At 52.9% G+C, this 24,572-nt stretch overlaps 2 protein-coding genes across 5 annotated transcripts; one reads left to right on the forward strand and one right to left on the reverse strand.

Moving 5' to 3' along the window:
* Positions 1 to 5,236: 5,236 nt before the first annotated feature.
* On the forward strand, positions 5,237 to 13,086 carry STAP2 (signal transducing adaptor family member 2). Of its 2 annotated transcripts, none has more exons than XM_077121118.1 (13): positions 5,237 to 5,475; positions 7,487 to 7,558; positions 7,720 to 7,842; positions 8,745 to 8,801; positions 9,281 to 9,381; positions 10,016 to 10,150; positions 10,803 to 10,872; positions 10,974 to 11,076; positions 11,210 to 11,275; positions 12,268 to 12,432; positions 12,520 to 12,603; positions 12,683 to 12,757; positions 12,932 to 13,086. In XM_077121118.1, exons 1-13 carry the CDS (start codon positions 5,374 to 5,376, stop codon positions 12,994 to 12,996), a joined length of 1,218 nt encoding a protein of 405 aa, XP_076977233.1. In that variant the 5' UTR covers positions 5,237 to 5,373; the 3' UTR covers positions 12,997 to 13,086. The 2 variants fall into 2 exon arrangements, with proteins under 2 accessions (XP_076977233.1, XP_076977234.1); XM_077121119.1 differs by having other exon boundaries at positions 12,271 to 12,432.
* A 209-nt stretch (positions 13,087 to 13,295) lies between these two features.
* FSD1 (fibronectin type III and SPRY domain containing 1) lies at positions 13,296 to 24,280 on the reverse strand. Of its 3 annotated transcripts, none has more exons than XM_077121116.1 (13): positions 24,123 to 24,280; positions 22,974 to 23,069; positions 22,666 to 22,797; positions 21,698 to 21,799; positions 21,000 to 21,022; positions 20,674 to 20,795; positions 19,982 to 20,191; positions 17,083 to 17,181; positions 16,237 to 16,396; positions 15,821 to 15,900; positions 13,906 to 14,157; positions 13,691 to 13,779; positions 13,296 to 13,593 (listed from the first exon to the last, which is right to left on the reverse strand). In XM_077121116.1, exons 1-13 carry the CDS (start codon positions 24,135 to 24,137, stop codon positions 13,483 to 13,485), a joined length of 1,491 nt encoding a protein of 496 aa, XP_076977231.1. In that variant the 5' UTR covers positions 24,138 to 24,280; the 3' UTR covers positions 13,296 to 13,482. The 3 variants fall into 3 exon arrangements, with proteins under 3 accessions (XP_076977231.1, XP_076977229.1, XP_076977232.1); XM_077121114.1 differs by having other exon boundaries at positions 21,674 to 21,799; XM_077121117.1 differs by lacking the exon at positions 13,296 to 13,593 and having other exon boundaries at positions 13,687 to 13,779; positions 13,997 to 14,157.
* Positions 24,281 to 24,572: the final 292 nt, after the last annotated feature.

Here is a 24,572-nt window from a genome sequence, read left to right on the forward strand (position 1 = left end):
TTCCACCCTGACTCAGTCGGATCTTTGTAAAATGCAGAATGCAGACCTTCCATCTCCCTGCCTTGCTCTAAACTCTTCCATGGCTCCCGATTGCCTTCGACTACGTGAAATTTAAACCAGACACTGTGACCTTATTGGACTCTTTTGGTTTCCACAGGTGGCAGGTATCATCACCTTTATTAGGTAGTTTAGCAAAATAAAGTGGTTGGCCAACGGTCACCCAGCTGTTGAGAGGATTACAAAGACCATTCTTTGCTCCCTGTGTAAAGTCCCAGCAGCCAAGCCCCGTAACTATTAGGACAGTTGAACTTGTAATTACACACTCTGGAAAAAGAAATCTCCAGGTCTAAGTAATTTCGTTGGAGGTTTACCAAAGATTTACAGAAGAATTAACATCAATTTTACACTATTTCTTCCAGAAAATTACAGAGACAGGAGCCCATCCCAATTCCCTTTTGGGGGGGGGGGGATGTGCTTGGGCCAGGAATCATGGCAGGTGAGCGTTCTACCACCACTACCTACTACCTTCCAGTTCACTTTTTACAAATCTAGTATTACCCAGATACCAAAACTAGAAAAAGGTAGTTCAAAAAAGAAAACTAGAGCACATCCCTTATGAAAAACGCAAAAATCCCTAAGAAAATATTAGCAAATAGAATTCAGCAATGTATAAAAAGAATAATCCATCACGACAAAGTGGGATTTGCAAAGCGGGTTTGTATTCAAAATTCCATCAGTGTAATCCACTGTGTTTTACAGACTGTGTTTTACAGAATGACGTTCTCCCCAAAATGACCACATCCTAAAACCCAGAGCCAGTGAATACATCAGTTTCCATGGCAAAGGGATTTGGGTTTGCATATGGGATGAAAATTACAAATTAACTGCCTATTAATAAGGAGGTTATCCTGCTCTATCTGGGTAGGCCCAGTGTATTCACAAGGGTTCTTAAAAGTGGAAGAGGGAGGCAGAGAGAAAGAAGGATGCCTTTGTTGGCTTTGAAGATGGAGAAAGGGGCCAGGAGTCAAGGAATGTGGGAGGTCTCTAGAACTGGGAAAAGGCCAGAACACAGATTCTCCCATGGAAACTCCAGAAATGAATGTATTCTTGTCAGCACCTCGGTTTTAGTTCCCTAAGACCCAGGTAGGATGATACATTTACATTGTTTTAAGCCACTAAAATTGTGGTAATTTGTCACGGCAGCCATAGAAAACTAATGCAGAACTCCTAAAGGGAAAAATTATGTGACTGTATCAATTGATACAGAAAAATCATTTGACAAAATTCAATGCCCTTTCATGATAAGCAAACTAGGAATAGAGATGGAGTACCTCAATTTAACCAATAACACCTACAAAACTACAGCTAACTTAGCTCTGGAAGTACTGGCCAATGCAATAAGGCAAGAAAAGGAAATCAAAGGTATACCAGTTGGAAATGAAGAAATAAAACTGTCCCTATTTACATATAACATGGTGGTCTATGTAGAAAATCCCAAGGAACCTACAAAAAAACTCTAAAGAATAAGTGAGTTCAGCAAGATTGCAGAATTCAGAGTCAACATACAAACATCAGTTGTACTTCCATACACTAGCAAGTACAGAAGTCACATGGTGTATCTGATGTCTGTCCCTTTACTCCCAGATTTCATTGCTTCCAGCTTCTGGCTTCAGTGACTTTCTCCCTGAACTTCTGTGTGTTTCTCTCTTTCAGCTTCTGTCTCTCTTAGCTTCTGTGTGTCCTCCTCTCTAAACTTCTCTGGGGCTTTTTTTTTCTGTGTCTTCTCTCTTGTCTTTTATCCTCTTATAAAGGACTCCAGTAAAAGGATTAAGACACAATTGAAATAACGTAATCAAAAAGCCCCACCCACAGGAATGGACAAGGTTAAGAACAAGATTGTCTGGGGTACATATAGCTTCAGAACACCACATCAATAAAAAGAGGAACAAATGTAAACATATACAATCTGCCCAAGATATTAGAAAAAGTTTGTATGTTTGTTTGTTTGTTTGGCATGGGCAGGCACCAGGAATCGAACCCGGGTCTCTGGCAAGGAAGGGAAGAGCTCTGCCTGGTGAGCCACGGTGGCCCGCCCAGAAAAAGTATTTTTTTAGTATTTTTAAAAATCAGGATTTATTCCATAACCCTTTCAAAAAATCATTTTGAAGGTATGAGTTAAATGGAAAAAAAAGAAGAAAACATGAACACAAGAGATCCTTTTATAGCTGTTACAATAGCTTTTGGTGATTCTTCAGCTAACACTTTCCTCTCTGGCATTCATAATCTTCTCATAATTAAAATATTTCTAGTGAATTAATTAATGGGCAAAGAGAAAACATTTATCAAACCCTTATTTTGAAAGAATGACCGAAGATGTAAATAAATGGAGAAGCAGAGAATGTTCATGGATTGGAAGATGACAATTCTCCCCAAATGGATATATTAGTTTTGTGTGATTCCAATCAAAATCCCAGCAAGAACCTACTTTAAGGCATATTATGAAGCTACAGTGGTCAAAACAACATGGTACTGGCATAAAGACAGATATACTGACCAATGAAATCAAATAGAGTGTTCAGATATAGAACCTCTCATCTATGGATATCTGATCTTTGATAAGGTAGTCAAGCCAACTCACCTGGGACAGAACAGTCTCTTCAATAAATGGTGTCTAGAGAACTGGATATCCATATGCAAAAGAATGAAAGAGGACCCATATCTCACACCCTATACAAAAGTTAACTCAAAATGGATCAAAAACCTAAACATTAGATCTAAGACCATAAAACTATTAGAAGAAAATGTAGGGAAATATTTTACAAATCTTATACTTGGAGGCAGTTTTCTAGACCTTACACCCAAAGCAAGAGCATTGAGGAAAGAAATAAATAAATGGGAACTCCTCAAAATTAAACACTTTTGCGCATCAAAGAACTTCGTCAAGAAAGTAAAAAGACAGACTACACAATGGGAGACCATATCTGGAAATGACATATCAGATAAAGGTCTAGTATCCAGAATATATAAAGAGATTGTTCAACTCAACAACAAAAAGACAGCCAATCCAATTATAAAATGGGCAAAAGACTTGAACAGACACTTCTCAGAAGAGGAAATACAAATGGCTAAAAGGCACATGAAGAGATGCTCAACTTCCCTAGCTGTTAGAGAAATGCAAATCAAAACCACAATGAGATATCATCTCACACCCACCAGAATGGCCATTATCAACAAAACAGAAAATGACAAGTGCTGGAGAGGATGTGGAGAAAGAGGCACACTTATCCACTGTTGGTGGGAATGTCAAATGGTGCAACCACTGTGGAAGGCAGTTTGGCGGTTTCTCAAAAAGCTAAATATAGAATTGCCATATGACCCAGCAATACCATTGCTAGGTATCTATTCAGAGGACATGAGGGCAAGGACACAAACAGACATTTGCACACCAATGTTTAAAGCAGCATTATTTACAACTGCAAAGAGATGGAAACAGCCAAAATGTGCAGCAACAGACAAGTGGCTAAACAAACTGTGGTATATACATACGATGGAATATTATACAGTCATAAGACAGAATAAATTTATGAAGTATGTAACTACATAGATGGACCTTAAGGACATTATGCTGAGTGAGATTAGCCAGAAACAAAAGGACAAATACTGTATGGTCTCACTGATATGAACTGACATTAGTGAATAAACCTGGAGAATTTCATCGGTAACAGACCATCAGGAGATAGAAATAGGGTAAGATATTGGGTAATTGGAGGTGAAGGGGTACAGATTGTGCACAGAATTGACTGTAAAAACTCAGAAATGGATAGCACAATACTACCTAACTGTAATACAATTGTGTTAAAACACTGAATGTAGCTGCATGTGAGAATGATAGAGGGAGAAGGGCTGGGGGCACAAATGAAGTCACAAAGAAAGACGATAAAGACTGAGATGGTATAATCTAGGAATGCCTAGAGTGTAAAATGATAGTGACTAAATGTACAACTTTTAAAAATGTTTTTGCATGAGGAAGAACAAAGGAATGTCATTACTGCAGGGTGCTGAAAATAAATGGTAATTAATATTTTTAAAATTTACCTTATGTGTGAGACTAAAGCAAAAAATGTTTATTTGGTACAAAATTTATATTTTGACTAGTGCATTTCCTAATATAACTTATATAGACAGCTTAATTGAACACCATAAGTACATGAAACCTTGAGTAAGACATGAGATTTTGTAGGTTTGTCCAGAGTGATGCCCCGATAAATCCCAGAGTGATTTAACAATGAATAAAAAAGTATTTGCAAATGGTGAGAATGGGGAAAATTCAACTGCCCCAAGTTGAATTCTTGATATTCTAACAAGCAGTGGGGACATGCAAAGCTATAGGCTGAGCCCCCAATCTTGAGGTTTGTTCACATGAAACTTAACCCCCCAAAGTATAGGTCAGGCCTACTTAAAATTAGGCCTAAGAGTCACCCCCAAGAGAACCTCTTGTTGCTTAGATGTGGCCTCTCCTTCTCAGCCAACACAACCAGCAAACTCACCGCCCTCCCCCTGTCTACGTGGGACATGACTCCCAGGGGTGTGGACCTTCCTGGCAACGTGGGACAGAAATCCTGGAACGAGCTGAAACTCAGCATCAAGGGATTGAGAAAACCCCTAGAATGAGCTGAGACTCGGCATCAAGGAATTGAGAAAACCTCGACCAAAAGGGGGAAGAGTGAAATGAGACAAATAAAGTGTCAATGGCTGAGAGATTCTGAACAGAGTTAAGAGGTTATCCTGGAGGTTATTCTTATGCATTAAATAGATATCACCTTGTTAGTCAAGATGTAATGGAGAGGCTGGAGGGAATTACTGCCTGAAAATGTAGAGCTGTGTTCCAGTAGCCATGTTTCTTGATGATGATTGTATAATGATATAGCTTTCACAGTGTGACTGTGTGATTGTGAAAACCTCGTGTCTGATGCTCCTTTTATCTACCTTGTCAACAGACGAGTAGAACATATGGAATAAAGATGAATAATAGGGGGAACAAATGTTAAAATAAATTTAGAGTGAAATGCTGTTGATCGGTGAGGGGGAGGGTCTCTGCCCAGCACCCAAAACCTTCCAGTACATCCCGCCCAGAAGGTACTCTCCAGTGGATTCTTTCTGACCTCACCGGGAGAGCAGAGAAACCGGGATTTCCCTTGGAGCCCTGGACCTGCCCCGACCCAGCCCCCGCCCAGCTCGGGCAGGGGAGGGAGCCGGGTAGCCTGGCAAGCTGAAGGAAGCGAGCAGATTCCCCTGGAACCTGTTTCTCTGCTTCCTGGCCCGGGCTGGGACGCCCACTGGAGGGAGAAGCCCGGCCAGAGACCGTGGCCGGCCATGGCCTTGATCCGGGGCCCACTCCGGACCCCCAAGCCCAAGGGTGTCCTGCCCATTCATTACCACGAAAACTTTCTGGAGAAGAAGGGACCCAGCGACCGGGTAAGGCGGCAGGGACCCGAGTCCTGCCGGGTGGCTCGGGCAGGTGCAGGACTTGTTATGAGTTTGTCTCCCTACCCGGCCAAAGGGGGTGGGTCGATGCTGGCCGGGGATAGGACATGCACTGGGGGCTCGGGAGTGTCCCTTTGTCTGTCCGTCTGTCTCTCTCTCCTGTATCTCCCTGTCGCGATCTTGATCCTTCCGTCTCTAATTCTCGGACGCAAACAAGACAGGGACTTCTTCCAGGATTTCCTGAACCCTAGCCGCAGAGGTCAAGGCTGGGGGGCAGGTCGTATGCAGGGGCAGTGAGTGCTGATGGGGGGGTCACATTTGGCTGAACCGGATTCTGACCCTGGGACCCGCGTGGGGGGTGGTGGAATGGGGGGGTGGCTTTTCCCCAGAATAAAGTTCAGCCCCGCAGCTCCATACCCTGTCCCCACACCCCATTCTCATCTTCTGCTCCTGCCCAAACCAACCACTCCTTGTTTTCCTGCCCCATTTGCTGCCTTTTCCACCTCAGTCCCTCCCACCAGGAACTGCCTCTTCTCTGCCCCCACATGCCCCAATCTACCCTAGCCCAGAACGCGGCGGATGTGTCTAGAGGCAGGAGATCACAGGACCTAGCATACGACAGACGTAGGTTCAAATCCCCACTCCATACTTTCCTCACTCCGAGTGACTCTAAATCTTTGAGCCTCAGTTTCCTCTGGGATGAAATGGGTGTGACAGTCTCTGACGTGGTCAGTAATTAGTAAGGTGATAATAAAGACATCATCCATATTGCCGTTTTAAAGCTGGCGAAACCAAGGCACAGAGAGCTTAAGTAACCTGCCCAACGACACACAGCTGGCACGTCTGCCTCCACCATCCAAAAACGTAACCATATTGAGTTTAATCATGTCTTGTTCTGTTCCAAGTGTCTGCTACATCGTAGGCTGGGTGTCCTAGGATTGCCATAACAAAATATCACAAACTAGGCAGCTTAAAACCATAGAAATTTATTCTTTCACAGTTTTGGAGGCTCAAAGTCGAAAATCGAGGTGCCAGCAGGGTCAGGCTCACTCCTCAATCTGTAGGAAGAATCCTTCTTTGCATCTTCTGGCTTCTGCTGGCTCTTGGCCATCCTTGGTGTTCCTTGGCTTGCAGCTGCGTCCTCCAGTCTCGGCTTCCTTTCTCTTCACATGACCTTCTCCCCTGCATGTGCACTCTCTCGGCTTCTCAGAAGGACACTAGTCATTGGATTGAGGGTCCACCCTAATCCAGAATGACCTCATATTAACTGGGTTATACCTGCAAAGACCCTATTTCCAAATATAGTTACAAGCACAGGTTACCAGGGGTTGAACCTGTTTTACATATCTTTGGGGGGAACATAATTCAATCTACTACATAGGCCCTCAGTAAATGTTGGGTGGATGGATGGATGGATGGATGGATGGATGAGTGGGTGGATGGATGGATGGGTGGAGGGATGGATGGATTGATAGGAGAATAGGTGGGTGGGCGGATGGATGGATATATACGTGGATGGACTGATGGGAGATTGGGTGGCTGGGTGAGTGGACAGATGGATGGAAGGATGGATTGGTGGACAGTTGGGTAGGTTGATTGGTGGATGGGTGGGTGGGTAGATTCGTGGGTGGAAGCGTGGAGGTTTTGATGGGTGGGTGGGTAGATGGCTGGGTGGAATGCCATAAAGCCAGTCAGTCCGACTTACTCCCAACTCCCTCACATCCCCACAGATTGTGGGGCTGCTCTGAGTTTCTCAACTCATCAAGGTTCCTTCTGGTCCTTCCTTATAGGATAACAGACCCCTCTACAGCTGGGCCTTGAGTGGAGAGGGTCTCCCTGAAAGGCAAACTTTGAAAACCCAAAGCAGGTGATGAAAGTAGTTATGTAAGGATCTAAGGGAAGAGAGAGCAGCCAGGGCAAAGGTCCAGAGGCAGGAGGGGGGTGTTGGAGTGCTCAGCTTTGCCACCTCACTTCCGCCTTTCCCTCTACCTCTGGTTCCCAGGATTACAAGAAGTTCTGGGCAGGCCTCCAGGGTCTCACCATCTATTTCTACAATAGCAATCGGGACTTTCAGGTAAGGGTGATACTGGCGCTCAGGACCTGGCCCCCTTTTGACCCGAGGGGCCAAGCATACAAAAGCTGTGGTTGGTGTGACTGTGCCAGTGAATGGGTCATCCAGGGCGCCTGAGAGAGGTCACAGGCTGCTGCTCAGACCCCCTGCCTCTGTATCCCCAGCCCGTGGAGAAGCTGGACCTGGGAGCTTTTGTAAAGCTCACTGATGAGGCTCCCTGCAGGAGTTCACGTGACCCTGCTACCCACTTCACCCTCATCCTCCGGAACCAAGAGATCAAGTTTAAGGTGGGTTCATTGTGGGGAGGGAGAGGCTGGTGGGAGAAGCCCATTCCCCACCATTAACCCACAAGAGCACAAGACTCATGCAGACTCTGCCAATGGTTTGGTGACCACTCAACCTCTCTGGGCCTCAGCTTCCTCCACTGCAAAATGGGTTCTGCTAGGACTAACGGGTCCAGGACAAGATCTGAGCCACAACAAGCATTTATTGAGCACCTACTGTGTACCGGACAGTATTCTAGTGAGGGAGGTACACGATAAACAACATAAATGAGTGTAGCCATACAAAGCATCAGATGGTGGGATGTGCTAGGGAGACAAATTGTAGCAAAATGGCAACTGGGGAGGGGTCATGTTTGCAGTGTTAGACCGTGTGGTCAGGGAAGGTCTTACTTGGAAACTGCAAGAAGGTGAGGGAGCCTGGGGTGTGGGCAGCGTGCAGGTGGGAACAGCCCGTGCAAAGGTTCTGAGGCAGGACCGAGCTGGAAGACCAGCTAGGCGGTCTGTGCAGCTGCCGCAGACGGAGCAAGGGGGAGAGAGGAAGGAGGGGAGGGCGGGAGGGGACATGGGAGGTCATGCAGGGTCTGGTGGGCTGCAGGGAGGACACGCGCTGCCCCCCCAACCCCCAGGCCTGTGAAGTGAGAACCATGGAGGGTTTAAAGAATAAGAAATATAGGATCTGATTATAATGTATGTGTTTTTAGTGTTCATATACCATTGAACAATAATAATAGCTCCTATTTACTAAAGACAGCATATGCAGACATCATTCTACATTAACCCACGCTAACACCCTTGATTTGCAAAACAGACCTTTGGAAACAGGGACTTTATTTTCCCACTCCCACTTCAGAGAGGAGTTAGACTGAGGCTCAACGACATGGACTCTTCTTTCCTTCCTTCCCTAGGTGGACAGCCTGGAAGCTCGCGAGATGTGGAAAGGTTTCATTTTGACCGTGGTGGAGGTGAGAGCTATCCCCGTCTTCCCCACTTCTCCACCCTCCACAGGGCTCCCAAGAAATCCTCCTTTTTCTTTCCATTCTCCATTCCCCAAACAAGCCTTTAGAGTGAAGCACACTGGTCTCAAACTGGTGGCCCACAGGCCAAGTGGATCATCTTTTGCTTTGCCAACATAGTGCTCAAAGTTTTTAAAGTAACTGCCATCATTTAAAAACCAGGAATTTTCATCGACGATCCTGGCTGCTCTTTCACTCATTTGTTCCCTGCCTGCTCTCTGCAGACTGGAGAGTTTAAAGCTCCCAGGTTCTGGCATCTCCTCTGTCCCGCCTCCCATTTCCAAGGCTTTCCCAGCATTGCTCTCCCAGCCCTCTCTGAGCCTGAGGTCTCGGGTTCCCAGCCCGGCTCTGCACCCTGGCCTCCGATTACCCCTGTGTGACAAGGGCACAGCCATCCATTCCTTGATGTCGCCCTTGTCTCTCCCCAGCTCCGTGTCCCGTCCAATCTGACCTTGCTGCCTGGGCACCTCTACATGATGGCGGAGGCCCTGGCCAAGGAGCAGGCCCGCCGCGCACTCGAGACGCCCTCGTGAGTGCCCCGCAGGGTTCCAGGGGCTCCTGCGTGGGGACCGGGTGTGGGGCATGGGGCTGAGAGTAGGGCAGTGAGAGTAAGCGATGACTCCGGAGGAGGCTCTTGGCTGGAGGACAGGGCTGAATCCCGGCTTGGGTGCGGGTCAGGTCCCAGGTTGGGAGGGGGCTGGAGGGTGGGGCTGAGCTTCCGGGGGTGAGTCTAAGTGTGTGGGGGGCACCGGGACTCCAGGACGGGTCTATATGCTTGGAGGTGGGTCTAGTTGCTAGGGGTGCGGGACCGAGCCCCAGGGGGGCAGGTCCAGGTACCTGGAGGGGGGTGTAGGTGCCTGGAGGGTGGGGCTGAGCCTCCGGGGGAGGGTCTATGTGTTAGGGGGTGAGGCGTGACTCCGGGGCGGGTCTATATGCTCGGAGGCGGGCCTATGTGTAGGGGGCGGGACTGAGATTCAAGGGGGCGGGTCTAGTTGTTAATGGGCGGGGCCGAGACTTAGGGGGTGGGTCTAGGTACCTGGAGGCGGGCGTAGGTGCCTGGAGGGCGGGGCAGAAACTCCGGGGACACGTCTAGGTGACTGAGGGCAGGTCGAGGTGCGGGAGGGCGGGACTGTCTCCCAGTGGGGTGGTGCGTCCCGCCCCAGGTGCTTCCTGAAGGTGAGCCGCCTGGAGGCGCAGCTGCTCCTGGAGCGCTACCCCGAGTGCGGGAACCTGCTGCTGCGGCCCAGCGGAGACGGCGCGGGCGGCGTGTCGGTCACCACGCGCCAGGTCCTCAACGGGTGCGCATGCGCAGCTCCCTCGTTGGGCGCCCTCGGGGGGAGGCGTGGCCTCGTGCGGGGGGCGTGGCCAGAACCGGTGCGGTGGGAGGTCCTGGGGGCGGGGCCGGAGTTTCCAGGCCGTGAGACTCTGGGGAGGGGTCCCGCCCCTGAGCTGGGGGGCGGGGGTCCGGTTCAAAGTCCCCGAGCGAAGCTAGAAGCCGGTAGGACAGGGGAGCCCTTTGGGAGAGGAGTCAGGCCCTGGGGCTTGGGGGCGGGCCGGGGTATCTCTGTAGGAGGGGTCACACGCTTGGGGTGGGGTCGGCTCCTCCAGGGCGGAGTCTGGTTCTTGGGGTGCGATCTCGTTGTCTGGAGCAGAGAGGAAGTCAGAGGGGGAAGGGGTCGTGCCCGGTGATGGTGTCAGTCGGGGACTTGGCCCCTCCTCTAGGGGTGGTGCCAGCGCTGGAGGCGGAGTCAGAGCTGGGGTGGGCGGGGCCTTCCCTAGAGGGGGAGACCGCCAGGACCTGCTCCTCCCTGGGGGCGGTGCTAGGCCTGGAAGCGGGGACAGAGCTGGGGGATGGGGGCGGGAGGTGCTCTCTGGAGGCGGAGTCTTCCCTTGGGGGCCGCCTGGGAGCCCGGGCCGCTGCCGCCCTTCGCCCACTCCCCGCCTGCGCAGGGTGCCGGCGGTCCGACACTACAAGGTGAAGCACGAGGGACCTACGTACGTGATCGACGTGGAGCACCCGGTGAGCAGTGGGCCCGGGTCCCGGGAACCGGGCGGGTGAGCAGACTGTCCCGCGCCCTCCTTTTCTCGCTGGCTCTGACCGCGTCCCCCACCCGCCCCCAGTTCCCCTGCACCTCCCTCGACGCAGTGGTCGATTACTTCGTGTCACACACCAACAACGCGCTGGTTCCCTTTCTGCTTGACGAGGACTACGAAAAGGTGCTAGGTGGGTGCGGCATCGGGGAGCAGGCGGAGGGGGCGGGGAGCAGCCCGCGCCCCTCCCACTCCCGCCTGGACGGGGACGCCCCTGAGCCAGCCCCCGCCGCCGCGCCCCCTCCACGCCGCCCTCTCTGTTCCAGGCTACGTGGAGGCGGATAAAGAGAACGGCGAGAAAGTGTGGGTGGCTCCCGCGGCACCCCACCCAGGTAACACCCCCTCCTCAGGCTGCAATGTGGGCAAAGTGGGGGGGGGGGGCTGGGGCCCACCTCTAGCCACCGCCCGATCTCGTATGCAGAGATGGGGGACCCCAGAAATTACCCATAGCCTGTCCTCAGGGACCTCCCAGGTGATGGAACCGGACAGACACTCCCAGCTTTGAGGGAGTCGAACCTGGGATTGGGGATAGTGGCTAGAGTTGGGGAGAAGTGGGGGGGGGCAGGTGAGGGGAAGGCTTCCTAGAGGAAGGAGGGATATGTTCCTTGAAGGTCCCAAAGGATTTCAGTAGGTGGGGGTGGAGCTCCACCCGGGGGAAAGGGGTGCACTGGGTGAGGACCCCACAGGAGCAATGCCCAGAGGTGGGAAGTTAGGGCTGGTTGTGAGAAAGGGGTGGGGGAGTTGTTGCTGCAGGAGGGGGAGGCAGGGTGGTCCCCCCTGAGCTGGCGGATGCTGGGAACCCATGTGCACCCACCCCTCCTCTACCTACATAATCAGACGCTCAAACACAACTGTGTAGACACAAGTTTCACACACCCCTGTGTACGTGTTTCTGCATGATGCTAGGTACCTCTAAACCAGATAGCACAGTCTACATCTCTAGGCCACAATTATGTGTGTGCATGCAAACGGGGACATAGGCACGCACAAGCACAAATCCAGAACACCGGTGCCTTTATAGATACGCTTGCAAAACGTGCTAATGCAGGCAGTATCCAAGCGTGCACTTCGGTCCCCGTGCGATGCCAGGCACATACGGGCACACCTGGAGGCATGTGTACACACCCACGGTGAAGCCACAGCTTGCATATACTTAACCCATGCAGATTTAACCAGTTTGCTTCATGAGACAAAGACACACTTATCGGTGGGTGTGAGCAGACACACAGGCACAAAGACACGTTTGTGCATCGTGCTTGCACACACAAGCCTCTTTGCCCCAGGTGGGTACTGCGTGAGCCCCTCCAGTAGCCACTTTTCCCAGCAGGTCCAGTGCCCCCTCCTGGCGGCCCCAAGCCACCGCTTCCTGTGTCCACCCCAGAGTCCAGCCAGGACAAGCCTCCCCCCCTGCCCCTACCACCTAACCAGGACGAGAACTACGTGATCCCCATCGGAGATACCCCAGCTGCTAACTACGTGAACGAGGATGGTGGGTGGGGGATGGGGGCTCCGTGCAGTTGTTGGGGGAGGCGGCCCCAGGGGCCCCATGTGACATGCCTCACCTTCACCCATGCAGTGCCTTCCCCTAGCTGGCCGGTTAGCCTGAAGCCCAAGAAGTTTCAGGCAAAGACTCCAAAGGCCCCCATTATGCCCAAGCCAGGTAAGGGGCCCTCCTTCCCCGCCCTCCCCTCCTCTGACAGGGGGCTGGCCCCAGCCCTCCTCTGCCCACTTTTTTGCAGAACCTAGAGGCCTCAAGAGTGGCATGGTCAGGAAAGTGGCAGGCAACTCAGCCCAGGCTTTCTTCCTCTCCCCAGGTAAGGGGACGGTGGGGTAGACACCAGGCCAGCTCCAAAGGGCCTCGCACCAAATTTTTTGAACGAGGGGCCCTGCAAATTCTATGACCAATCCTGGGTGGCTGTGGCATGGACTGGGGATCCCCAGCCCGGCTGAAGCGTCTTCGGGAATCGTCCCCACTCACCCCCTCCCAGGGCTGGCAGACGTGACTGCAGAGCTGGAGGAGAAGCTGCAGCGGAGGCGGGCGCTGGAGCATTGAAGGCAGACACGCAGGGACCGGTGGGCCTCTCTGGACAGAGCGAGCCAGGCTGATCCTTCTTCCCCAGAATTAAAGCTCAGTGGTCTCAGGGCTCAAGTGTTTGATACATGTGTGCGTATGTGTGTGCATGTGCGTGTGTTGTTACACTGGCCCCATTTTCTCCCAAAGATCCATAACTCAGTGAAACCCACTGCCTGATCCTGCAGGACAAGCCCATTTTACAGCTAGGGAAGCTGAGGCCCGGAGATGCCTGAGGCACACCCCAAACCATGCAGCCCCAGATAACCAGCTCCATGGCCTTGCCAGTGTTTGACTTTTATTAGGAAGCAGAGTGGGGGCTTGTTTCGGGGCCGCTCCCCGTTGGTGCCCCCACCCAGCTGTTAAGGCTCCAAGCAGCAAGTGAGTGAGGAGGGGCCAGCTGAAGGTGCCGAGGCCCCACGGCCGCCCCCAGAGCGCCCCGGGTGGGTGGACAGATGAACCAGCAGCCTAGGTGAGGCTGGTGTTGGAGCTGCTGGTGGCACTGCCCCGCTTCTGCAAGCAGCATACGGAGCTGGGGACCTGCAGGCCGGTTGTCACGTGGAAGCTGCCGCACCACACCTGGGGGAGAGGGAGGGAAGGTGGGGGTGGGGTGGGGGGGTGGCTCTTAGAGGTGAACCCTGGCAGCACCCAGCACCGGCCCCTTCCCGCCCCTCACCGTGAAAGCAGGCAGCAGCGGCTGAGTGAACTTGGCCTTGAAGGTGTGAAGCAGCTGCTTGGTGCGGGCATTGTAGAAGGACAGGAGGCCTGGAGTGGAGAGGGCAGGGCGGCAGGGGGACTGGTCAGGAGCGGGGAGGGCGCTGCAAGGCAGAGGGAGCAGGGCAAGCGGAGGTGGATGGAGACGGCAGCCGGAGGGGGAGGGGCCAGGGTCACCTTGGTGGAAGTCGCAGTGGATGCCCAGGCAGTCCGGCACGGGGGCGTCCAGCGCCTTGACCTTGTTGGCGTGCTTGGCCGTGAAGCTGACCTGCAGCCAGTTGTTGACGTGCAGGCACCAGGACGCAGCTGTCTTGCCCAGCTGCTCAAAGCGGCCCAGGCTGCGGTAGGCCACGCCCACGCCAAATGCCTTGCTGTCCGGCTCGTAGCGCACCTCCCAATAATGCTCCCCGCCATCGATCAGCGTGTCCCCTGTGGGCAGTGGGGAACAGATAGAACTGTGCCGACCGCTGCTCTTCCCTTCAGATCCTCCTTGAGTGCCAGCTATTTCTTCTGGGTTCTTCCCAAGCTTTATCCACCACTCCCTCTAGAGAATCACCAAGTTCCAGATAACTTTCCGAGCTTCAGTTACTCCTTTCAGATTCTCCACAAGCTCAAGCTACTCCTTCCAGAGGCTTTCCTCCAGTTCCTCCTCATATTGAGATACTCTGCAGTTCATCCCAGATAATTCCCAAACCTCTGATCCTGACAGAATCTTAGTAGGCCCACAGGACTCAAGTCCTACTTGCGTCCAGATACTCCCCCAAACCCAGTGACTCCTTCCCATCATTCTCTGAATCCAGATTCAACCCAGATGCCAATTCCAGGTGGAAGCCAAAGTCCCATGCCTCAGTTACATCTGAGGCCAGTGGTTCCCCAAAGTATTCACCAAGCTAGTTATTCTGAAGTCCTCAGCTATGTCTGGAGTCAGATACTTCTCAGGCCTCACTCTTTCCAGCTACCCTCTGAGTTTTGAGGAGTCTGAATTCATCAGGAACATCAGGCTTTAGCTCCACACAGATCTAGAGGTTTTCCAGGCCTCAGCTAATCCCTGGGTCCATATTCTCCCAAGACTCCAGATCCAGATATTGGCCACCTCAGCTACATCCCTGGTCCAGCTACTCTTAAACTTCAGCTGCTCCCCACACTCAGCCCTACCCAGACCACAGCCCATGTTCATATAAAATCAGCTCTTCCCAGATACAAGATAACCTCTTCCCTGCCCAGATGCTTCTTCTCCAGGCCCTGCTCCTCCCTGATCTCAACTATTCTCCCACCCACAAATGGCTTAGGCTCCTTCCCAAGGATTAGCTCTCGCCCTCAATTTTCAGCAGCTCTGCAGACACCCCCTATAACTACCCTTGTTCCTCTCCAAACTCCAATGCTCACAAATTCCAAATGCTCCCTAGAAAATCCAGACCCCCATAGGACCTTATTTCCTCCCCTGTCCCTAGCCCCACCCCAAGTTTCTTCCCCCTCGATATGGCACTGACCATACCAACTCCCTTATAGCTCAGCCTCTTTCTCTTGACCTTTTCTAGATAGCAGCAATTCCCCCTAAGTCCCCAGCTCTTCCACTGACTCCAGCTTCTCCTTCACAAGATCAAATTGCACCTGTGGCCCTAACTCTCCTCCAATCCTAGCCCTTCTCCCAGCTTCTTCTCAAACACCAGCTACTCTCCAGTTCCTCTACACACTCAAAGCCACTTCCTAAAGTTCCTTCATGCTTCGACCTACTCCACAGACCCAGCTACTCTATAGCTAACCATTTTGTTCAGGTCCTCCTCAAATCCCAGCTATTCCTCAGACCCCCATCCCCACCCTCACCCCAGGAAATTCCCCCAAGCTCCTTCCTGCCCACTCATTCCCCAGTCCAGAGCCTCTTTCCTTATCCCCAGAACCCCAGAAGCTCTGGCCTTCCCCAGAAATTCTCATCCCCACATCCTCTCCCCCTCACCCCCAGAACAAACACCTGCTATTGGGACCTTGGTTGATGGCTGTCTTGGTTTCCCCAGTACAAGTTCTTCTGAACTCCCAACCCATAAAGGCCCTGTCCAGAGCCCCCCTTTACACTGCCCCCCTTCCCACTCCTTACCCAGCACTGTATAGGATTCAGCTGTGAAGCGGTCCCGTCCTCCACGACCAGAGGGCATCCTCTTGGGAGATGGCGTACCTCTATGGGTGGTAGGAGGTGGAAGACTCAGGTCAGCTCTCACCTACCCCATAGGAAGACTTCCCTGGTCCACCCCAGCCACCAGGGACTTCTGCTCAGACCCTGCAAGTATCTGGCTCTTTCCATACACTTCATGTCAGAATATGCTTGTGCTCTTCCCCACCTGAATAACTCCTATTCAACCATCAAAACCCAGTTCAAAATCTCCATTCCTTTCATTCACTCACTGGGCTCTCCCAGCCCTGGGTCTCTCCCTCCACCCCAGGTCTGACCCCCCTTGTAGGAGTGGATTCAAATACTGCTTGAACCAGACTGAGGGAGGGTAAGGGACAGGCTACCTGGCTGGGGAGTTGACGGGAGACGCTGTCCGCCCCTTGCCGTCTTTCTCACGAGCCTTGATATCCTGAACCTTCCCGCCCATGGCATCCCACTCCACGGAGAGGTCATCCACCCGCAGGTTCTGGTGGGATGTGGACGCATCCAGGCGGAACATGAACGCTGGGGCCGGGCAGACGGGGGAGTCACAGAGATGGGGAAATCCAGAGAGACACAGAAACACAGAAAGAGGGCGACAATAACCAAGACAGACCCAGACAGGGACAGACAGACAGACAAAAGCTCAGGATAGATAGATAGAGAGCTGAACTGGCCAAAAGACATAGAACGATGAGGTGGAAAGAGGTGGAAGGAGAAGGACATGCAGCCAGAGGAGTGAAGTGATAGCCAGGGTCTGGAGGCATTTCCAAACCACTGTGCTGCCCTGGGCTTCCACCAAGGACTGATCCCAGGAAAGGGGTGGGGCTGTAGCATGAAGGAGTTAGGTTAGACTGCAGAAGGATTTTCTAGTAGGGCAGGCAGTGGAGTTGCTGTGGAAGGCTGCAGCATCCATCTTCACAACTGATATCCCAACCCATCCCCAAATCTACAAAGGACTTTGTTTTTGGAAGTGTGTACGTGCATGTGTCTGTTTAATGGGATCAACCTTAAAAGCTAAGGACAGAAGCTGGTTTGGATCAGCCACTCAGGCCAAGCAAACCACCATGGATTGAGTGCTGAGCTTCCTGGCAGCCAAAGCAATAAGGGCCAGAGGGCCCTGATTAGAGGACTCTCATTTTGCACAGGGCCCCAGGAGGGAGGGGCTGTGGGATCGGGGGTGGGGTGGGGTGGGGGTGGGAGCCAGTCACCTGGCGTCTCCAAGGTCACAGGCTCAGAGAACTCCCCTGCAACTGCCTTGTTACACGCCTTCACACGGAAATTCATGTATTTCATGTCAAACTTGAGACCTGGAAGGCAACAGGGAGAGGTCAACATCATATATACTCAGAGGAATGTCTTAGAGCCCCTCAAGTCTTCCAGCAATCCCACAGGCCCCTCCCCCCCATTCTAAGGTGTACCTTGCAAACCACATCTTTTCCCTGAGAAACCATGCTTTCCCTCTTCCACCTCCTGGGTGATGGATTCCTTGGCTCCGCCCCTCCACCCAGGCTGGCCAATCAGGATGGCTTATGGCTCAGTCACATGATTGCGTTTAGGGGTAGACACATGATCTAGGCTGGCCAATCAGAATCTTCCCTGGGACTTTGGCTGGAATCATGGAGAGCAGTCTCTCCTTCCTCTAGGCTGACCTGCTAGAGAAACACATAACCCAGAGTTCCTTGCAGGCAAATTTGCCAGCACCTGGGGCTAGTCAGGGAGGCTACAGCCCTCACAGAGGTGAGCCGAGCTGGCAAGGGAAGGGAACAGAGACCAAGTCCTTTGCCTGAGCCCCTGATCAAGCCATACCTGGTTACTCCATATTTTCCATATGACTCAGATATCATGCACTTCCTGTTTTGGTCATTTCTTTCTTTTTCCTTTTCTCTTTTTAAATTTTTCTAAACACTCCCCTTTCTCCACTCCCCGTACCCTTTTTTTTCCCAGTCCTATCTTATTTCACATCTTAGCTGACCACTCTCTCCCTCTGGAACACTCTCTGTCCTCAGAAACCCTGACACCACCCTCTCCTAGCTGCCCTCCAGTTGCTCTTCCTTTGTCTTCTTTGCAAGCTCCTCCTTTTTTGTCTGCCACCCTTAAATATTGAGGTACCTCAGTCAGGAGCCCCTTAGTCATCTCACTGTACCCCCTGTCCCCGCCTCTCAGTCGTCACTCACCAACTAGGTACCCCCAGGCTGGTCTCTGGGCCAGACCCCCATATCCAGTCACTCCTGAACGTCTCCCCTTTTCCCCCACTCTCTAAGCAGCACAAATAACACTCGACACCTGCTGCCCAACAACCTTCCAAAGCTCCCCTGCCTTCAGGATAAAGTCCTTTTGCCTCTTCCCACAGATGAAAACTTAACTAGTGGCAGTTTCCAGACACCAAGGTTTTTGCCACTCTTGTCCTCTGAGCCTTTGCAGAGGCTGTTCCCTCCGCTTGGATAGCTGTCCTCCACCCCTCTCTTTTATGCCTTAGTGTAATTGCTGCTGCTGCCGCCAGGCACCTGCCCGGATTGTCTCACCTTACTCCTCCTGGTCCCCTCCTTGAAAGTTCAGTGCTGTGCTCAGCCACACCCCCACCTGTGGCCCCAGACTCCTGAGGCTGAGAAACACCAGAACCCATTCAACTCTCAACAGTCTAGACCACTCGGAACCTCGGTTTCCTCTTCTGCAAACTGGCGATCAAATGCCCCATGCTGAACAGGATTCACGTCAGGAGGATATGCATGCAGAGGGATAAGCCACGAACCCTTAATCAAACCCTCCCAATTTCCCAAGCAATCAGTGTACTAGCAGATGGAGTCAAAATAATCACGCAGGCAAGCTACATTCCTCAGCTTGCTTGCCAATCGCAACTTCTGACCAATTCTGTTTCCTGCCCTGAGGATTCACTTACTAGGAATATTTTGAAGGCAGCAGGATGTTGGCATAAGTGGGTAGCATGAGGGAGTCTTGTGGTGATGGGTACACAAAAGTATGCAAGGGCTAAGATTGCAACAATTAATACACGCAGACTCCATGAGTGCATGGAGAACTGGCAGAAGCTAAACAACCTCCCAGGAGCCTGTTTACCAGCGTCAACTCCTTGGTTTTGACACTCTACTAAAGTTATGTAAGATCTGCCAGGGGGTGGGAGTGGGGGGAAGCTGACTACAGGTATACACGGGCCCTCCCTGTGAATCTAGAATTATCTGAAAATAAAAAGTCCCTGCCAAACAAAATAAAACAAACAGGCGAGCAAGGTTTGCGGAATCCTGTAGAAAATAAAAAACGGGGTGTGTTTATTTTGATTCCCACACAAAGGACAAACCAATAGCTTTCTAGGCCCACTTGCAGGCTGGTGACTTTTCTTTTCCTGCAATTAGCATGCTCATTATTAACCATGTATGCTAATTACAGATAAAGAGCAAGCTGATTACAGCCCAGGAGCCTAATGGTGAATGGTGATAGTTATCTTGTCATCAGGGCACTTTCCACCCCTGAGGGGGGATGAGGGGTGGGCAGGGATTCCCCTCGTTCAGGATGGCTTTTTAAAGACATGGGGATCCCCAATTTTTCATTCCTTTAGCCCCGCCTCCCACCAGCTGGGTGGATTTCCCAGGCTTTGTGATTTCTTAGAAGTGCCAAGGAAATCCCCCAATTCCGTAGAGGGGGCCCCTTTAAACGTCAGCTCCGCCAGGCCTGATTTTCATTTGCTTTGTTCCCTGTACACCAAAGGCGCTCAATCAATTACACGGAATGGCTGCATGGATGGACAGATGGGTAGATGTTGGAGACTAGAGATAATAGGAGGGCAGGGGGTGGCTTCATTGCCCGTGCCTCAGTTTCCCCATCTGTAAAATGGTAATGATAAATCTGGCCATTGCATGTGGGTAAAACACTGGGCACGTAGTACACACTCAATAAACGGGGCAGGAGCGGTCAGCCATATCATTTTCCTGATGATCACTTACTGATACTCCTGATCAGCCCCAGGCCAGGCTGCTCTCACACCCTCCCGAGGTTTGGGGATCGTCCACCGGACCCCAGCTGACCAGTAAGGAAGGAGAGCTGGGGAGTCTGCTGCACGGGGGAGGGGGGGGGCAGCCGACCGCAGGCTGCCCTTACCGGTCAGCGTGTACTCCGTCTGCCGGATGCCCTCGATGACCATCCAGGGCTGGTCCTCCTTGAGGCGGGGTGGCCCCTCGAAGTTGGTCCGCCGGTACTCTAGCACATAGTGGTCGATCTTGCTGTCCTCGTCAGGCATGCGCCACACCAGGGTCACGCAGTTGTCGGCCACCAGGGACTCGGCCAGGTCGATCACGGGGGCGCTGGGCACTGCCCGGGACAGAGGGGAAGGGGTCAGATTCCTGGGCTGCCGGGTGATAGGGCTTGTGGGCGGAGCCTCCTCTGAGTTCTGGTGCCTGGGGGCGGGGCCTCCTCGAGGATCTGCGACCTGGGGGCGGGGCCTCCTAAGGGTTCAACCAAGAGGTGAGGGTGGGGAAAGCGTTCTCAGGGTCCTATCAACAAAGGGCTGAGTCTTCTCAGGATTCTATCATTTAGGTGCTGAACTTTCCCAGAATTCTCTACCGACTGAGTCCATGACCTTCTTGGGTTCCCACCATGAGGGGGTGTGGCCTCCTTAAGACTCCACCCCCCATGGGGCATGGCATTATCTTGGGCCCCACCCAGGGGCGGGATGTCCTCAGGAGTCCACCCTGGGGGCAGGGTCTTCTCGGGGTCCAAACAGAACCGGCAGTCTCCAGGACTCTGGTGCTGCTGCCCTGAGATCCTGGCTGCCCAGTAAGCACCCCTCTCACCAGGCAGGAACTTGAGAGCCTGCAGCATCCGCCGCTCCTGGGCAAAATCCACCATGAGGTGACTCATGTTGTCGCTGACCTTGGCTTTCAAGGACAGTCGGAAAGCGGGGGCCATTGTCACACTGCAAGGAAGGAGGCAGACGGAGCCCACTGGCAACAGCTCAGGGAGCTCCAGGCAGGGTCCTTTGGGTGAGTGACCAAGGGAGGCAGGGGGCCTCCCTTGGTCCTGTCCAGTGCTCTGGGCCCACCAGGCATCCTCCCCTGGGCACCCCCACCTTCACACAGGGCCAGGGCACTGGGGTGGGGGCCAGAGCCCAACATCTTACCCATCTTTGATTTGCTTGGCAGCCTAGAGAGGGAAAAAGTAAAATTCAAAGACTTGTCTCGACTGAATCAGAAAAGAGCCATTATACAGACAGGAAGACAGAGACCTGGTGCAGTAGCCATTTCCCAAAGTCCCCCAGCACTGAGAAGCAGAAGCCCTGATATTTCCTGCCCATTCAAAGACAAGATCCCAACCCCACTCCTGCCCAGAGGCCCGGACGTAGGCTTACCAGATTTAGCAAATAAAAATCTAGAATACCCAGTCAAATTTAAAGTTGGGATGCCCAAGAAATAAATTTTTAGCATAATATGTCTCATGGATATTTGGAACATACTAACACTAAACACTGTGTGGGACATGCTCATACTAAAAATTATTTGTTGTTAAATTTGACTTTCAGATAAACTTTTTTGGTGGAAGCATACCCTGTGCAATATTTGGAACATATTTATACCAAACACCGCTTGGGATATACTAATGATAAAACATACTGGTTGTTAAATTTGAATTTCAGATAAGTAATTTGGAAGGAGAAACACATCCCATGCAATATTTGGGACATACTTATACTAAACATTGCATGGGATATACTTATATTGAAAAAGAAAAACTACTTGTGGTTTATCGGAAATTCAAATTTACTTGGGCACCCTGTGTTTTAGCGGGCAGGCCTACCAGCTTGGTGTCCAGGGCGCCCACCTGAGGGAAATCCTCACGGTCCACGGCCTGCAGGGTCTGGTTGGCTGTCTCCAGAAGCTCCTCGGAGCTCTCCAGAGCCCGCGTGCAGGCAGCCAGCTGGTTCTGTGGGTGGTAAGGCCCCAGTCGACGTGATGGCAGGTTCCAAAGAAGGGGACACCTCATCCCACTGCATCAAGCCCTCACAGGACACCCCACTGTCTTTGGGACACCAGGTACCATGCACATTATTATTCAGGGATGAGGCTCAAAAGACTCAATGACACTGGCCAACAGAGTGGACAGGGATGCTGAATTGTGACAAGTTCCAGGATGTCTCAGGAGAGGGAAGGGCTCAAATAGCAGGGGCCATTTGGCAGGCTTAGGGACACAGCTATATAAAAGCAAAGGTGAGCTACTCAAAGCCACCAGTGGTAGTGTAGAGACCTGTATCAGTCCCATGTGGCCTGATCCTAAAAACTCACATGGCCAGCCCTTGCCTCAGCCCACAAGCTCCACAGTCTCTGGGGATACGAATCTGGGACTATGGGAAGCTGCCCTAGAGGTTTTAATGCAGATCGAGTGATCCCAGCTTGGCATCTGAAAACTTATGGGAGCTACGGAAGGTGATATAGCAGAGAAGGTGCCATCAGCTCGGCGTGATCAGGAGAAAGTCCCGAGTAATAGGGCGTGCTGTGTAAGCAGGACAGGTGGGACTAAGACTAAGCCAGAGGTGGGGCCGGGGTGATGAAAAACAAGGACTATTATGAGGAAAAGCAGGTGGATGTGGGGCCACTAATGGGCCGAGGCCAGGAAGAGAAGGTGGGAAAAGAGCAGGGGAAAACTCTGGAAGCTGGAGAGACTCAGGGACATCTCTGAGATGGGATGTGGGAGGACGAGCAGATCTGGAGGAAGATGTTGGATCTTAGCAGGGTGACGGGAGCTGGCATCCAGGTGAGGGTCTGAGACCTCCTCTCCCTACAGTCCCCTACCTGCAGCTCGTAGGTGCGGCTGGCACGGTCCTGCTTTATCTTCATGAGCATGCCCTCCTTCAGCTCCTCCAGGAGAGAGAAGAGGGACTGGAATTCAGCCTCCAGGTCTTCCTGCACCTTGGATGAATTTGCCTTGGAGAAGAAGACAGCATGGAATTGGCCAGAGCCTGGGGACAGGTGCAAGAGGGACAGCCAAGCCCACAGTCTCATAGGCATCAGCCCAGACGGCTGTCCCCTTCCTCCCAACCACCCGAGCTTTCCCCGCCTCCCTCCTAGAGTCCGGGGGTGGGGTGGGGTGCCCTCCTCACCTCCACATTCAGCAGCATCTGCTTAAGAGAGTAAATGAAACTCTGAATCTCTTCGTTCTTCACAGCCAGCGTCGTGATGATTTTTCGCAGAGCTTCCTGCCGGCAGCCGAAGTGTATATACACATACGTGGCCTGTGAGCCCCAATCCTCTCTGCCAGGCCCAGCTCCCCCACACAGGGCTCCCCATTCTGTGCCAGTGAGCTTGTATGCCACCCTGAGAGGCTCTTCCTCTATGTTACCTTGCCTAGCAGTTGAGGACTCTGGGGGCATACCCAGTTTGCAGAGGGGAAAACTGAGGCTTAGAGAAAGGGCTCCAGAAAGGGCAGACCTGGGCCGGAGCTAGGTCCGCCTGGCCACAAAACCTTCAAACAGGTGGTCCAGGTGTCCTGAAGGTGGGGTGTGATCTGTGGTAAGAGGCTAGCTTGGGGAAAGAAAACCCCAGAGGAAAAGGATGGCTTTAGAAAAATGGGCTAGCATGAAGAAAAGGGCCACGTGTGGAAGGAAAATAGGGGATGTGGGATAGCCTGGGATAAAGGTTAGCCTGGGATAAAGGGGTGACCCAGGGCAAGGGGATACCTGAAGATGGGCCTACCCTGGGAAAGGGGGCCGCCTGCGGAAAGGGTCAGCAGGAAGTAAAGGGGTGACCTGGAGAAAGGGTGTACAGGGCAGTGTCCAGGTGAGTGGGGGTAGCCTGGGGCAAAAGGCAGACCCTGGGGAAGGGTGTGGGCAGGAGGCCCTGTTAGGCTATCCTGCTCAGGCCCTTGGCTCTAACCCAGGCCTCTGCCTGGGATCTGCGGGGTCGCTGGTGCTGAGCTGGGGGGACGTCCTCGGGGACCGGGCAGGGGTCGGGACACCTGGTCGGTGACCCGGATGGAAGGCGTGGGGGACAGGGGTGGTCAAGACTGGGACCAGAACACGGGCGGAGGGTGGGGCGCATGGAGGGGACTCGCTGGGACCCAGGCCAAGATGGGGGGGGGGGTCTTGGGAGGGGACCGCGTCCCGGATGGGGGAGGGGTACGTCTGGGTGGGGCTGCGGCGCGGGGGTTGGGGCCTCACTGCAGAGAAACTGGGGGTGGGGGGGTCGCTCTGCGGCATCACCTGGCTCCCTCCCCTTCCCCACCCGCGACTTCGCCCCTCCCTGGGTCCTACCCTCTGGTCTTCCATGGCTGCAGCCCAGGACGCCCCCGGCCCAGCCCGGCCCGCGGGCCCCGCTCGCTCTTCACGTCTCCAAGCTGCCTTTGCCGCTGCCGAGAGCCAATGGCCCGCCGAGCCCTCCTTGCCGCCGCCGCCGCGCCCCCGGTCAGCGCTCCATCACTGGGCGTAGTGCGCAGGCGCGCCCGCCGCGGCAGCCTGGGAAATGTAGTCCGGTGCCGGGGATCACCGAGAGTCGGGAATCCGGGAGCCTGGGGCCCACCTGCGCTATTGGAAGTGATGACTGAGCTGGGGAGAAGGCCGGGATGGGAAGCAGGATGCCTGGAATCGACCCCCGGCCCTGCTGTGTGACCTCAGGAACGTCCCTGGCCCGCCTGATTTCTCCGGTTTGCCCAGTTGTTCGTCCACGCCAACTCCTCGCCTGCTGCTCAACTAGCTCTCTAAACT

The sequence above is a fragment of the Tamandua tetradactyla genome, chromosome 11, assembly GCF_023851605.1.
Source record: "Tamandua tetradactyla isolate mTamTet1 chromosome 11, mTamTet1.pri, whole genome shotgun sequence".
Taxonomy (NCBI): Eukaryota; Metazoa; Chordata; class Mammalia; order Pilosa; family Myrmecophagidae; genus Tamandua; species Tamandua tetradactyla.